The following is a 16413-nucleotide window of genomic DNA, read 5'->3' on the forward strand; positions in this document are numbered from 1 at the left end:
TGCCGTATCCCCTCATTTGCATGCACGGATCGGATCAGAGGATAATTGGCCGACCAGGTTAGTGAATCGAGTCGGAGGGAAATCGGATCACAATCCGATCGGTACACGATCGGTTTGCTTAGTGAATCTAGCCTCTGGGCATGTTGGGATGAGCAGAGTCCTCTTTCCCTCCAATTGTTCTCTAGAGATAATTGAGAGAGATGGTAGCTATACCTAGGTCATGGATCCAACATGTAGAGAATGATTTAACTCTCCATGCTGAGGCAGTAAACTACAGCTTGTTGTTGTCCTCTCACGATAGCGATACATAGGGCTAGATTCACTAAGCAAACTGATCGTGTACCGATCGCTTTGCGACCCGATTTCCCTCCAACCCGATTTACTAACCTGTATACCAATCCGATCCTAATCCGCGCATGCAAGTGAGGGGGAACGGCATTCGAACACGGGCAGGCAGCAATTCACTAAACAAAATGAGGGACACCGACTGGACTGACCGATCCAAAAATAAGGGTTCATAGACAAAACCGCCGAAGACAAAGGCACGCGCTGACAACTGAGCGCAAGACGGAAGCGCACGCCGAAGAAAAAGAGTGTTTTTAGGGGCTCCGACGGGTTTTTTTTTGTTGAGGAGCCCCCCCACTTTACTTAATACAGATCACGGTGGCGTTGTGGGGGGTTTGGGGGGTTGTAGCCCCCCTCATTATACTGGAAATTTAACTGTTTCCCTGTTTTTTAGGGAAAAAGTGAAGTTTTCAGTAAAATGTGGGGGTTACAACCCCCAAACCCCCCACAACGCCCCCACAACGCGGCGCGATCTGTATAAAGTAAAGTGTGTGGGGAGGGTTCCCCCCCACACCCCGTCGGAGCCCTTTAAAACAGTCATTTTCTTCGGGACACGGCTCCACATTGAGCTCAGTTGTCTGGCGCGCTTTTGACCTGACACCAAAATAAGCGACTGCTGAGGACCAGTCGCTCAGGTCCTTTCCAACTGCCCTACCTTCTGCCGCCCTGCTTCTCTACCCCGATCTCCTGCTCTCAGCCCCCGACTTTCCAGCTCTGTCTCGCCACCCCGCTCAGCCCCGATTTCCTGCCCTGTTCAGCCCTGACTCGCCTGCTCTTCCCTGCAGTGTGAACCCATGGTTTTAACCCACGGGTTTAAAGCGGGTTAAAACACGAGCTCGCAAAGAAGAAAAAACAGTCAGCTAAATAAGTTTAAAAAAAAAAAAATTAAAAAAAACAGTCAGCTAGTTAAAAAAAAAGTAAAAACGCTCTGCGGGCACAAAGCCCCAGCACATGCGCAGACTATCTACAGTCAAGGAAGATGGTCTGCGCATGCTCAAGGATCGCTCTCCAGCGATCTGTGCGGTTAGTGGGAAGCGTGCCAACGATCGTCCCCATTTGCCTGCAGGCCTTTAGTGAATTGGTCGGCCTGCATTCAGTTGCCCACGGATCGAGCATGGAGAGGCAGGTTAGTGAATCTAGCCCATGGTGCTGCTGCAGTCACTGTTAGTGCTCTATTTCAGTATTTCAAATTACCAGTCACTGACAGCTCCTCCTCTCTGGAAAAGGGGCTAATCGCAGACAAAGACTCAGAATTCCTAATCCAGTTTAACACAATTGTACGTGATCGATTGATTTTGTTTAATCTTGGCGTTAACTGGATTAGATGAAGAATTGGATTATGGTTTGAAGTTTCTCCTTGGCAATAGCAGCCCCAGGTATAATTCTCTGAATAGGCTCAGTACTTAACACTGAGTTGAGATCAGAAGAGAGCAACTCGAAAAGTGAGAAGTCTTAATGGAAATATAGGCTGTTATGATGCAATTAACTGGCAGGTGGGTAGCCAGCCTTGTGGCTCAGGTGGGATGTGCTGTGCATTGTGATGCAGAAGGTCCACGGGCCAGTTTCTGAGCTGAGGCAGGAAGGCTTGTTCTATTAAAATTCAGTATAGAATTCTGTGAACTAGTGAGTTCACAAAAGGTTTTGAAAGCATTTGAAATTTTTCAGAAAGCCACAGAGTTGCTCTGATGTGGATTTTTTTTGCAAATCAGCAAATCTAAGCTGAATCTTACCAAATCTGATCAGGTTGCGGAAAATATTTCATTTCATTAAACCCTATCCTGGTTAGAATTTGACCTCAGATTAATTGCATTTCCCTAAGCAATTCAAGATGTTCAATTGGATATATAAGTTTACTGCTAAGAACAAGAGCCTGGAGGCAGAGTACTATCAGGGGTTTCATGGGGGAAAGATGCCCCCAGGGCAGCATTATACCTGTAGCATCTTCAGTACCTTCTCTGGTAGTGGTTTTCTGCCAGATCATGGCAAGTCACTGTCCTAGAACCTTTTGGACATGGCCTCCTTTTCTCCATTACAGCTGAGTCCTCCATTGGTACTTTTTTTCTTTTTTCAGTACATTGTGGCTGGTTTTCATCTTGCTGGCAAGAAGGGAACAATCATGATGAAGGTAGAAAGAATGGTATCCACAGGGTCTCATGTAGTGCAGGAATCACTAGGCACATGTCTTAATGCGCCTAGTGGGAAATCCGCTCTTGGATGCCTCAGTGAGTGGCTCATAGAAACATGATGGCAGATAATATTACGCTTCTTCACTAACGGTATTCTGTTCTTCACTCGACTGTTCAGTGTTTTCCTCACCATTTGTATTCTGTAATTCGCTGACCATCCAGCCCTTTCGACGTAACATGTTAAGATTATACTGTAACCTATTTGTACCCTGTAATCACTGACTACTCAGTGACATCCTACCTATTCTTACCCTGTAATTCGCTGATTGTACAGCTCTCTTCACTGTAAACTGCCTAGAACTCACAAGATTATGGCGGTATAGAAAAAATAAAGTTATTATTATTATTATTATAAAGGCCAAATGGCCCATCTAGTCTGCCCATCCATAGTAACCATTATCTCTTTCTTTCTCTGAGAGATCCCACATGCCTATCCCAGGCCCTCTTGAGTTCAGACACAGCCTTTATCTTCACCACCTCTTCTGGGAGACTGTTCCATGCATCTACCACCCTTTCCGTAAAAAAGGATTTCCTTAGATTACTCCGGAGCCTATCACCTCTTAACTTCATCCTATGCCCACTCATTGCAGAGTTTCCTTTCAAATTAAAGAGACTCGACTCGTGCGCATTTACATTACGAAAGTATTTAACTGTCTCTATCATCTTGCCCCTCTCCCACCTTTCCTCCAAAGTATACAGATTGAGATCTTTAAGGCTGTCCCCATACGCCTTATGACGGAGAATTTTAGTAGCCTTCCTCTGGACTCCAGTTTGCATGAAACCTTGTAAGCCATCTCAAGAGGTGTCATTGCTCTCTGGGAGAAAAGGGTCATAGATTTGATATACCACCTTTCTGTGGGTAGGACAAAAGTAGTTTTACATATATTATACGCAGCTACTTTTTCTGTCCACAATCTAAGTCTTATACCTACAGAACAATGGACAGTTAAGTGACTTGTCCAGGATCACAAAGAACTGCAGTGGGAATGAAGCCCAGTTCTCTAGGTTCTCAGCCTACTGGTGGCTACTCCGTTACTGTTCTGTATGTGCATGGCGTAATACTCCTGGGGGAGCAACTTAAAAATGCCAGTAAAGTCAATGTACCCCACCCCCAATCCCCTTCCACCCCACACCTCCCTCTGGTATCTAGTAGGGGTCAGTCACACTGGCAGGTGTTGGGGTGGGGGGGGGGAAGCAATTTCTGAATGCTCTTGTCCCAGCAGCTTCTATCTTCAAAGTGAAGACTTCAGCCCCCTAATGATAGTCTTGTGGTACTGCTGCTAGATGGTCAGGGTGTTAGATAGTGGAGTCCAGGTCGGTCTCTTAGTCAGTGGTGTAGTAAGGGGGACAGAGGAGGTGGACCGCCCCGTGCGCTGTCTTTGCAGGGGTGCCAGCGCCTCTCCTCCTCTCTGCCCCCTGCATACCTCTTTAAATGTTTGCCAGCTTGAGAAGCATTTTCTACTTGCTGCTCGCGCTGGCGTCGGCTCCCTAATGACATCACATCCTGGTCTCAGGACCAGGACGTGATGTCAGAAAGGAGCCAACACTGGTGTATGCAGCGGGTGGAAATTGCTGCTCACATGCAGCAGGGAAGAGTTGTGGTGGTACCCAAACAGAGGGAAATAGTGGGGATGCGCACAGTGCAGCGATGCCGGGCGTCGACCTTCCTCACTATGCCACTGCTCCTAGCTAAGGAGCAGAAAATTCATCTTGGAGACTAACCTAGGCACAATATTTCCTGCCTGAGCTAGTTTTCAAACTTTCTTAATGACTAATGTTCTACTTTAAATAGACTTCAGAACATAAATGCATATACTGTAATATGCTTATTAAAACTCATGCTCACACAGACTGCTTTACAATTCAAATGAACCTAAATCATGATACAATAAATAAAAGTGTGTAAAATATATTTTCTCTCTTGAACAAATTAGCACATTAAGGGCTCCTTTTATCAAGCCGCGCTAGCGGGGTTAACGCACGCGACTGTTCATTACGCGTTAACCCCCACGCTGGCCAAAAACAACCGCCTGCTCAAGAGGAGGCAGTAGCGGCTAGCGCGGCCCGCAGTTTAGTGCACGCTATTACACGCGTTAAACTGCTAGCGCGGCTTGATAAAAGGAGCCCTAAATATGTTCTTACATATGCCCCATTGTACGCTGATATGTTAATAGATCATATTTTAATTCAGTTTGAACTATATGATTGTATTGTGTTAAAACCACATGCAAGTTAAATAATATATATATTAGTATCTTAGAAACAAGCACATTAAGGAATATGTTAACAATGAAGTATGTTTAGGATTAAGACCATAACTATTCTCTTGAAGATAGTAGCCCAACGGTTAGACAGGCTGGGGCTCTTTACCCTGGAGAAGCGGAGACTGAGAGGGGACATGATAGAAACTTATAAAATCATGAAAGGCATAGAGAAGGTGGAGAGGGACAGATTCTTTAGACTAGCAGGGACAACTAAAACAAGAGGTCATTCAGAAAAACTGAGAGGAGACAGATACATAACGAATGCAAGGAGGTTCTTCTTCACTCAGAGGGTGGTGGACACCTGGAACGCGCTTCCCGGAGAGGTAATAAGACAGAGTACAATTCTGGGGTTCAAAAAGGGACTGGATGACTTCCTGGAAGCGAAGGGGATAACAGGGTACAGATAGAGGTTTACCGTACAGGACATTGAGCGAATAGGGTATGGATATTTCAGGTTAGGTAGGGAACACTTTCAGGTCATGGACCTGGGGGGCCGCCGCGGGAGCGGACTGCCGGGCACGATGGACCCCTGGTCTGACCCGGCAGAGGCAACGCTTATGTTATGTTCTTATATTACCTATACTATTAGTTTAGATATTGGTTGTGATATCCTTAGTGTGAGACTTTCATCAGACTTTTTTTATATTGTACAAATACTTTATATGCTGTTGTAATTGTGACTGTGTATACCGATTTTATTGTATTATATATTATCATGTTTCCCTGGATTGGAATTTGTAACTGATCATTGAGGGAAACCTCTAATGAGTCTATTATTGGTATATGAGAATCCTTTTTTTTAATTTTAATTTTTAATTTTATTTTACTGTGTTTTATATAGTTTTGTGTTATAAATAATATATTTCTGGAAAATTCTGAACATTGTTTATATATTATTGTTTAGACCGCTGACGCAGGTGAGCATGTCGAAACATGGGCCGTGTCACTTCTTTCAGTAAAGCGTGGTGGCTTCTGTATATTTCCAGCCTCTGACTGTTTCATCTGAGGGGCCCCCACTACCTGCTAATTTGTCTTGTGATACAATCTTAAATCAAATAGCTTCAAACTCTGTCACCATCTACCAGTCCCAACAATTGCAATGTGCCCTAAATCCTCCCTTCTACTTCTTCTCCCGTTAACTTTTCTCCTTTCTAAGCAGCAATGGCAATCCTCCTCCTCCTTTCTCCTCTTTTTGCACCCTCCCTCAGTCCCTCATTTTCCTTTGTCCCAGTAATTTCATTATTCCCAACCTCCTTGGCGTAATTGGCATCTGTCCTATTTTTACTGGCACATTTTTCCTCCTTTGTTTTTAAATAATTGTACATCGCTGTGCTCTGTATGTCAGTGATTAGTGGTATAGACATTTTAATTAAACTGTAAACGGTTAATTAAAGGTGTCAAGACTTCATAGTTCTAGGCCATATCTGACAATTTGACCATGGCTTTGCTTTTGAATTTGTATTTATATATATATATTTTTTTTATTTTTTATTTTTTTTTGCTATAAGCTACCCTGTTTTCTATATCATGTTATACTTCTACAAGAAATTTAAAGGCTCCTTTTACGAAGGCGCGTTAGGGCCTTAACACGCGGAATAGCCGCTACCGCCTCCTCTTGAGCAGGCGGTAGTTTTTTGGCTAGCACGCACTAATCTGGTGTGCGCGCTAAAAACGCTAGTGCACCTTTGTAAAAGGAGCCCTAAAAGTCTATGAAAAATTAGATTATAAAAAGACTCGAGCTGATATGCACGCTTGCCTAACCATTTTTTCTAGTCATGTCATACTATCTTAGCCGTGCCTGTAATATTATGTTTAACGTGCTATGTTTAGCCGAACTATGCTCGCCATGCTATGTCTCACCATACCATGATTTGTCATATTATATTTTTACCATACTTTGTTAACTTTGGTTTGCCATCTTAGCATGGCAGATATTGTCTGACAATCTTTTACCATACTATGTTTGAAAATGTGGCGCAGTGGTTACAACTTCAGGTTGTAAATTTCCAACCCACACTGCTCCTTGTGACCCTGGTCAGGTTGTCAGATCCCCAGTGCCCCAGGTACATTAGATAGATTGTGAGCCCATTGGACAGACATGGAATAATGCTTGAACACCTGAATAAATTTCACATAAACTGTTCTGAGCTCCCCTGGGAGAACGGTATAGAAAATTGAATAAATAACTAAATTTATTCAGGTAGCAGTATCAGCTATACAGGAAATGCTACTGAGAGATATTCAGTGGTACTGTCTTGTTATTGCTGCTGAATATCTGTAAAGACTGCCTCAGTATTATTCAGATAGTGCCAGGGCTGCCTGGAGAGTTGGTGCTATGAGGAAGCATGGAATATTGCTACACCATGGGTTTGGGGCCAGGTACTAGTGACCTGGATTGGCCACCGTGAGAACGGGCTACTAGGTTTGATGGACCATTGGTGTGACCCAGTAAGGCTGTTCTTATGAGGAAGTGGGTGGAATTGTGATGAGCACTTCCTCACTGAGGGCTCAGTTTAGCTGCCTGACAGCAGGTGGTGCTAAACTGGTCCTGAGTCAGAAGCAGGGCTCAGGCAAGGAGGAGTTGAGTAGTTCAGGGAGGCCCAGTGGCAAGACGTCTCCAGAGAAGAGGTCCTAAAAGAAGAGGACTCCATTCTAAGCTAGGTCATAATACCCAAGGAGAGGATAGGGAAGGGGTATGACCCAATCTTAAAGCTCCAGAGCTGTGTGAGAAGACTGAAAAGGTAGTGAATAACATTGTACTACAGTATATTCAGAAGGTACTTGTTTGATGTGGGAACCCAGGAAGTGGTTGAGAAACATTGCATTGGGCTAGGCTGGGAGCCAGCCCTAAGAAGAACGATTTATGTTAACTCAAAACCATAAATAATTTCCTTTGTTTGAAAACCCTGTGCAAACAGCTGGGTTTTCTGATCAATCCAAGCCATACCCTCAGCCACATTACCACAGAGCGACGACACAAGTTATCCAGATAGCACCAATTTTCAACACAACTATCCAGATAACTATCCAGAAAACTTAGGACAACAAAATTAGGGACTAGTTACAACATAGGCTATTGTTAAGACATGCTATTTTGCTACTAACTCGTGCTATTTTAGCACAGATCCCATTTTTCGCAACGAGACCTAGTTACTAATAGGTCAGGTTAACAGTAAGATGTCTTAATGGTAGCCTGCATAGATAACGTCACCTCTCACTGTCCTGTTATTCCGATGAGCTATCTGGATAGTCAGGTTTTCAGGATTTCCCAAATGAATATGCATGAGATCTATTTGCATGCAAATTTGTCTATGGGTGGGCGTCAAGGTGCTTTACAGAATAGGCTTGAAATGGGCATCATAACCAGTGCATTTAGTATAGTATTATCCTCTGCATGGTTTTGCAAAATGGTGCCTGAAGTCTGTGAAGAAGGAGAGCAATCCTAAGCCTTACTCCATGTTCTTTTTTCCCCATAGACGCAAGATCACAGAAACACCTTTTATCAATAAAGCCCTAAATTACTAATCATCACTCTTTCTAAATTTTCAGATGGATTTAGAACCAGAGGGGAAAGTGTTTGTCATAGTGTCTCTAACAGGCAGTTTCACAGAAGGTAAGGAAACGTTCTTTTCTTTCTTAGCTCTGCTAGGGAACGCTATTGTTTTAAATGCAGCAAGATTGTAGAAGTTTGTTGGGCTATAACACCCTCTCACATGTTTTCAGCAGCTGAGGTTTGTTTTTGGTTTTTCCTCAGTAAACCTCCGAAACAGCACCAATACATTTTTCCTTCCTTAGGAAGAATAGGAGCTACTTGGGCAAAATGGAGGCTGGCCATCCTTCTCTACGTGATTACAGGCAGTCCCCGGGTTAAGAACGAGTCACATTTTTAAAGCTGTTCTTAAGTTGGATTTGTATGTAACTCAGAACTTGTAGATTTTAAGATTCTTGCTGTTTTCCTCTACTCCCAGATGACAAAAGGACCAACTGTCCCTACCAGTGTTCCTTCTAAGGTACAGCGTGCACAACCACACTCTGTTAACGTGGCCATGCATCATTCCTGAATCTGCTGCAGGAGATACTGCCACTGGAAATACTGCTTAGTGAAATCCAATGAAGCCACAACCACGTTCTTAAGTGCAAATCGTACTTAAGTGGGGCGTCTGTAACTCGGGGATTGCCATTACAATGCAATAGGGGGCAAGACCGGAGGCTGTAAAAGCCCTATATTGGAGAGTGTAGGTGGTGTCCAATTTCTGCACATTCCAAATCTTTTTTTTTTTTAAAAAACACAGTTATAAAAGAATAAAATATGATAATAAAATAATGCTTTCAAATTTCAATCCCAAATTGCATTTTAGAAAGGATGTTCAGATAGAATTGAGATGTTCAGGTTGGGACTTCTCTAGTTTCAGTTGTATGTTAGAACAGGATTGGCCGATGCAGAGTGTGTTCTAAATTACATGTAGAAATTGACAATAATGTGCTGGTTAAGTGTGGCAGGAACGTCCATTTTAGCAAAATAAATATCAATGGGACAAAACAAACATGCCAATATTTATGTGCTTGAACAGAAATACTTTGCAAAAAGGGTGGTCTATATGTGGAATGAGCTTGAGACAAGGGGCTAGATTCACTAACCTTGACTTCCGGGTCCGATCTGGGTCCGATTCCAGCAGGCCTGACCAATTCACAACAGCCCAATCTTGTAATGAGGGCGACCGGAGGAACACCCCCCCTCTGCCCTCACGGATCGCTAGTGTACGATCCTGACGCATGCGCAGACCATCTGCTTTCCCTGCAGATGGTCTGCGCATGCGTTTTGTGTCCGTTTTTAAAATTTATTTTGATGGGGGGGGGTTCTTGGGCTCCGACTCTCCTGCTCTCAAACCAGCCCTTCCTTGAAACCCTGCCTCCCTTCTCAAACACAGCACCGGCAGAGCTGGCTTTTATTTTACTTTTGTAGCCCAGCGAGCCCGTGGTTTTAACCCGCTTTATTTAAACTGGCCGGTTAAAACCACAGGCTCACAGTGCAGGGAAGGGCAGGAGAGATTTGGGGCGGCAGGCCGGAGAGATCCGGGGACGAGCTGGGCGGCGATTCAGGGCGGAGCAGGCAGGAGAGATCCAGGGAAGAGCATCGGGGTGGCAGGCAGGAGAGATCCAGGGAAGAGCATCGGGGTGGCAGGCAGGAGAGATCCAGGGAAGAGCATCGGGGTGGCAGGCAGGAGAGATCCAGGGAAGAGCATCGGGTTGACAGGCAGGAGAGATCCAGGGAAGAGCATCGGGTTGGCAGTCAGGAGAGATCCAGGGAAGAGCATCGGGGTGGCAGGCAGGAGAGATCCAGGGAAGAGCATCGGGTTGGCAGTCAGGAGAGATCCAGGGAAGAGCATCGGGGTGGCAGGCAGGAGAGATCCAGGGAAGAGCATCGGGGTGGCAGGCAGGAGAGATCCAGGGAAGAGCATCGGGGTGGCAGGCAGGAGAGATCCAGGGAAGAGCATCGGGGTGGCAGGCAGGAGAGATCCAGGGAAGAGCATCGGGGTGGCAGGCAGGAGAGATCCAGGGAAGAGCATCGGGGTGGCAGGCAGGAGAGATCCAGGGAAGAGCATCGGGGTGGCAGGCAGGAGAGATCCAGGGAAGAGCATCGGGGTGGCAGGCAGGAGAGATCCAGGGAAGAGCATCGGGTTGGCAGTCAGGAGAGATCCAGGGAAGAGCATCGGGGTGGCAGGCAGGAGAGATCCAGGGAAGAGCATCGGGTTGGCAGTCAGGAGAGATCCAGGGAAGAGCATCGGGGTGGCAGGCAGGAGAGATCCAGGGAAGAGCATCGGGGGGGGCAGGCAGGAGAGATCCAGGGAAGAGCATCGGGGTGGCAGGCAGGAGAGATCCAGGGAAGAGCATCGGGGTGGCAGGCAGGAGAGATCCAGGGAAGAGCATCGGGGTGGCAGGCAGGAGAGATCCAGGGAAGAGCATCGGGGTGGCAGGCAGGAGAGATCCAGGGAAGAGCATCGGGGTGGCAGGCAGGAGAGATCCAGGGAAGAGCATCGGGTTGGCAGTCAGGAGAGATCCAGGGAAGAGCATCGGGGTGGCAGGCAGGAGAGATCCAGGGAAGAGCATCGGGGTGGCAGGCAGGAGAGATCCAGGGAAGAGCATCGGGGTGGCAGGCAGGAGAGATCCAGGGAAGAGCATCGGGGGTGGCAGGCAGGAGAGATCCAGGGAAGAGGATGGGGGTGGCAGGCAGGAGAGATCCAGGGAAGAGCATCGGGGTGGCAGGCAGGAGAGATCCAGGGAAGAGCATCGGGTTGGCAGTCAGGAGAGATCCAGGGAAGAGCATCGGGGTGGCAGGCAGGAGAGATCCAGGGAAGAGCATCGGGGTGGCAGGCAGGAGAGATCCAGGGAAGAGCATCGGGTTGGCAGTCAGGAGAGATCCAGGGAAGAGCATCGGGGTGGCAGGCAGGAGAGATCCAGGGAAGAGCATCGGGTTGGCAGTCAGGAGAGATCCAGGGAAGAGCATCGGGGTGGCAGGCAGGAGAGATCCAGGGAAGAGCATCGGGGTGGCAGGCAGGAGAGATCCAGGGAAGAGCATCGGGTTGGCAGTCAGGAGAGATCCAGGGAAGAGCATCGGGGTGGCAGGCAGGAGAGATCCAGGGAAGAGCATCGGGTTGGCAGTCAGGAGAGATCCAGGGAAGAGCATCGGGGTGGCAGGCAGGAGAGATCCAGGGAAGAGCATCGGGGTGGCAGGCAGGAGAGATCCAGGGAAGAGCATCGGGGTGGCAGGCAGGAGAGATCCAGGGAAGAGCATCGGGGTGGCAGGCAGGAGAGATCCAGGGAAGAGCATCGGGGTGGCAGGCAGGAGAGATCCAGGGAAGAGCATCGGGGTGGCAGGCAGGAGAGATCCAGGGAAGAGCATCGGGGTGGCAGGCAGGAGAGATTCGGGGCAGCAGAGAGCAGGGCTTCAATGGAGCTGGAGAGTCGGAAAGATGTTTTCGACTGGTCCCCAGCAGTTGCTTTTTGGGTTGATCGGCTAGCCCAGTCAAAACTTTCTTTGGTGAATCGCGTCCCTGTCTACTTTGCATGCGTTTCCCCTCATTTGCATGCACGGATTGGAAGCGGATCGCAGGGGAGGTTAGTGAATCGGGCCGGAGGGAAATCTGGTCTCCAAAGGGTTCGCAAACCGATCGGTACACGATCGGTTTGCTTAGTGAATCTAGCCCAAGGACTGTATCTAAATTCAAGAAAGCATGGGACAAGCATGTGGTATCTGTTGGGGGGGAGGAAGAGAGGGTGGATGATATGGATGGGCAGACTGGATAGACCATATGCAAAAGTTTCTCCAGCCATTCACTCCTTTTTCTCAGCAGTACTGCACTTCATTAATACATATATCCTGCCACTAAGGGTGGCAGAGGTCAAACAGAGTTCTTCATTCCTCTGCAGGGTGCAGATAGGATTAGCAATTCTCTCAACAAGATTGACAGTGCTGTTATCAGTTATCATTTACATTGGTTATCACCAGGCTGAGGCTGAGCTCCAAAGGATGAATCTTTAATTGAGATCCCTTGTACTAGGCTGAACCGTCAGATACTCCTGCAGAGGTGATAAGTACGTTAACCTTCTAACTAGACTTAAAATGTTCTTAGATCACAAAGGATTATGACTAGAGCATCTGATTGATATACAGAGGGTTCCCTTCTCGGTCTGGGTGACACAGGAAAGGCTCGTGGGCTCTTACTCCTCAATAAATGACCCCTTGAGCTGTTAATCACTAGCTTCCACTATGTTAAGTTCAATCTATTTGTACCATCTTTTAATCTTTGTAAACCGCATAGAACTTCACGGTCCTGCGGTATATAAACTGTTATTATTATTATTAAAGCTCTCGGTCATGGTCCACTGGAGGTCGGAGGGAGAGGATTTGGGCTACCAAGGCTGGTGACATCTATTTTTTGTTGTTGTTGTTTTAATGTCAGTATTCCTGTCAGTACCTGAGCCAAGCACCGACAGGAACATTAACTCAGAATACTGTGCAGCAAATTAATAGTACGATTTTAACATGGTATAAATTTGTATGCTCTGTTATTCTGAGCATACCAAAGTAATTTTGTGGTGCAAGATGTATGATAGAATTTAATTCTACCATGAAACTTTAAGCACAATTGGCTCCAAACTTTGCACAATTTGGTCCCAAAATGTATAATTGAGAATATTTTGCCACATGTCCTGTCTCATCAACTACGGTTGGCTGGGTTGGTAGAATTACATATTCCGTCTGTTAAAGACCTTAGACTGGCAGTGTCCAGGGATAGCATATTTTAAGCTACCCTTATGCATACGTCAACAGCACAGTTTAGAAAGTTTCAAGCGATTACTTAAACGGCATCTTTTTTGTCAGATGAAATATGGAGCATGATTTTGAAGCATGTATTGAAAGTGGAGTGTTGGTCGCCCACTTAGTTTGTTGTAAGTAGTGTGTGTTGTATAGTATTATTTGGTGTTAATTTATATGTATGTATTTTTTGTAACCCGCCCTGGGTAAGGGCGGGATGTAAATAAATAAACCATCAGTCTTTCTGAGTCCTACATTGATAAGACGTGGCTTGAAGGTTCTCCCTAGTAGATGGAATGGTCAGAGGCAACAGATACAAACCTAAGACACAGCTTCAAAGGAGAGTCCTTGTTGTATAGTCAAAAGGAGGATTCTGCTGCCACCTGGGCCTCCCCCATTGATTATAGTGGACCTTCCTTTAGTTCTACGACTTTCCTGCATCTTCCGGCTTAGAGAATGACACGGTGACAAAATTCATCACCATTCCCGTCCCTGCGGATAACCACGGGAAACCATCTTCATGTCATTCTTTAAGGAGAGAGGGAAGAATCAGAATATGAATGGCCACAACCACTGACCCTCAAGCTTTGCTTTGAAGAATGCTGGTGTAGAAGGAATGAAGTTGAAGTAGACACTAAAAAATGACATGGGATTATTTCCCGCGGTTATCCGCGGGGATGGGAACGGTGTTGAATTTTGTCACCGTGTCATTCTCTATTCCGGCTCTCTTTGGAAAGTGTCAGGAATTAGAAAGTTAACCTGAAGGACACCAGTCTGCCTGCCTACACGTGAGGTCAGCCAGAGGGTTTTATTCTAGTGGTGGAATATAGTAGGAACGCTGTTGAACTCCTCAGCTGCTACATCCAGATTCTCTTCCTCAGGCTGAACAATTCCAAGGAATTTTTTATTTTGACAGGGCTACTTTGAATGAGGGTTTTTTTTGTGTGTGTGTGTGTGGGGGGGTTAATTAGTTATTAAAAAAATTATAGTTTGAGACCTGTTTTTTAATTTTTATTTTATTTTATCATGTGTTATTCCATAATGATAAAGTGCAGGCTTTTCTAGCCTTTCAAGCGGGGAGAATGAACTCTTGGATGTGTCCTCTGATTTCCCACTCCCAATCTGTTTGGCAAATTTGTGTGATGATTTTGCTTTGGATCATTCCGCATTGTATCATGTTGTATTGTATTGTATTGTATAGCATTGTATTCTACTGAATTCTACTGTATCCTGCATCTTCACTGATATGCCTTAGTTTTCTTGTTGTGAACCGCCCGGAACTTCTGGTTGGGCGGTATATAAGAAAATAAATTATTATTATTATATTATTACTCAAAGGGGGAAGGAACAAGTTAATAATGATTTTATTCTTATATACTGCCAAAGCCATGATAGTTCGAGGCAGTTTACAGCAAGAGGTGCTGGACAATCAGCGAAATGGTCACAATACAAAGTCATTGAATACAAGCTTACAGAATGGAAGAAGGGAAAAACTATAAGATTCTTAGGTTACAAATCGATTAAACAATTTCGTTTCTACTGATTTTCTAAAACTGAAGTAGGATGAGGAATGCATGATAATGTTACCCAGCCAATCATTCCATTTACCTGCCTGGAAGGCGAGAGTTCTGTCCGGGAATCTTTTGGAGTGGCAGGCCTTTATTGTCGGATAGGTGAACATATGAATTCTACGTGTAGGCCTAATAGAATTTATCCTTATGAAGCCAAAGACGGGGGTAACATTCTATAAAGTTTCCTTGCGAGTGTATAGTTATATAATAGCATCAATTCTGGGAGGAGGGGGTGTGGTGGTTTGACCCTCCACAGTTAACCTGAGTAATGAAAATGTACTCTCTTCACAAGAGAGAAGCTGAACTTCTGTAAACAGCTGTTATTCCATTATCATGCTATAACCTTTAGTTAACTTTTTTTACCTTTATTAATGCTTCTTTTTTTACTTGTATTGCTCAACCTCCCTTTAGTGGACTGTAGTGGAGATTTTTTGACGTGAATTTATGGTATATTTCTCTTTCTATAATTATCTCCCTTATTTCCTTTCCAGTATAAAACTTGTATTTAATTTCAAAATTTGTAGAAATAAAAAAAATAAGCCAGACTTCATCTTGACAAAGTTATTTTCAATTGCACTTAATTAACAGAAACAAAATCGGTCTTTTCTGTCATAAGTGAGAATTACTTTGTGCACGAGGTGCACTAATATATTTTTAGCATGAAAGAAAGGAGACTGAGAACTATCTAGGGAGAAAGGATGTGGGAAAATGAAAGCTACAGTATATCTTGGTTGTCCATAGGTTTACTCTAGAACAGGGCTGGGCAACTCCGGTCCTCAAGGGCTGGAATCCAGTCAGGTTTTCAGGCTTTCCCCAATAAATATGCATTGAAAGCAGTGCATGCAAATAGATCTCATGCATATTCATTGGGGAAAGCCTGAAAACCCGACTGGATTCTGGCCCTCAAGAACCGGAGTTGCCCACCCCTGCTCTAGAAGGTAACCTACTGTGTTTCCCTGAAAATAAGACACTGTCTTATATTAGTTTTGGGCCCAAAAAACACACTAGATCTTATTTTCGGGGAAACTCGGTATAAGAATGTGTTGCCCAGAAGGGTATGGACTGGAAGCTGGAATCTAGGCTAGTTGCTGAAAAGCGTTTCTTTAATTCAGTGGTTCCCAAACCTGTCCTGGAGGACCCCCAGGCCAGTCGGGTTTTCAGGATAGCCCTAATGAATATGCATGAGAGCGATCTGCATATAATGGAGATGCCAGGCATGCAAATCTGCTCCATGCATATTCATTAGGGCTATCCTGAAAACCCGACTGGCCTGGGGGTCCTCCAGGACAGGTTTGGGAACCACTGCTTTAATTCTTTGGACTAGAATTAACTAGGTTCTATCATTTTCCAAGCCAAACACAAAGACATTCTTGTCCTACCGGTACTTACTCCCCACCACCAGCAAGTACGTTTGGTTCGGCGTAAAACCGGAGCGCAAGATCCTCAATGGCTCTCACGCACCAGCCAGGTGGTCAGCATCCGATTCCGCAGGCTTTGTGACGACGCCAGGGCGTTCTTCACGTTAGAAAGCCGCGCGGAGCCTCACTTGCCTAAGACAAAAAGTCTCACGTATCTGTTCTACCACAGCCACCGTAAAGGAAGAAAAAGCACGCGCGAGCCGTCCCATAAGGCACCTGAAACGTAGGCGGACTAAAGCAGGGCTTGCTGTAATCCCAGGGGGCGCTCGGCGGGGTGGGGAGAAGCGCTGCTACCGGCGAATCCAGCGCTTC

General features: G+C 45.6%; 1 protein-coding gene across 2 annotated transcripts in view; it reads left to right on the forward strand.

Annotated features, from left to right (window-relative positions):
* Positions 1-16413, forward strand: part of PRKCH (protein kinase C eta) — a 227910-nt gene that overhangs the window by 83805 nt on the left and 127692 nt on the right. For both annotated transcript variants that reach the window (XM_033952506.1, XM_033952505.1), the window contains exon 2: positions 8345-8408. In XM_033952506.1, coding sequence (XP_033808397.1) covers positions 8345-8408 — 64 coding nt within the window. The remainder of the gene's footprint in view (positions 1-8344; positions 8409-16413) is intronic.

The sequence above is a fragment of the Geotrypetes seraphini genome, chromosome 7 (genome assembly GCF_902459505.1).
Source record: "Geotrypetes seraphini chromosome 7, aGeoSer1.1, whole genome shotgun sequence".
NCBI classification, from domain to species: Eukaryota; Metazoa; Chordata; class Amphibia; order Gymnophiona; family Dermophiidae; genus Geotrypetes; species Geotrypetes seraphini.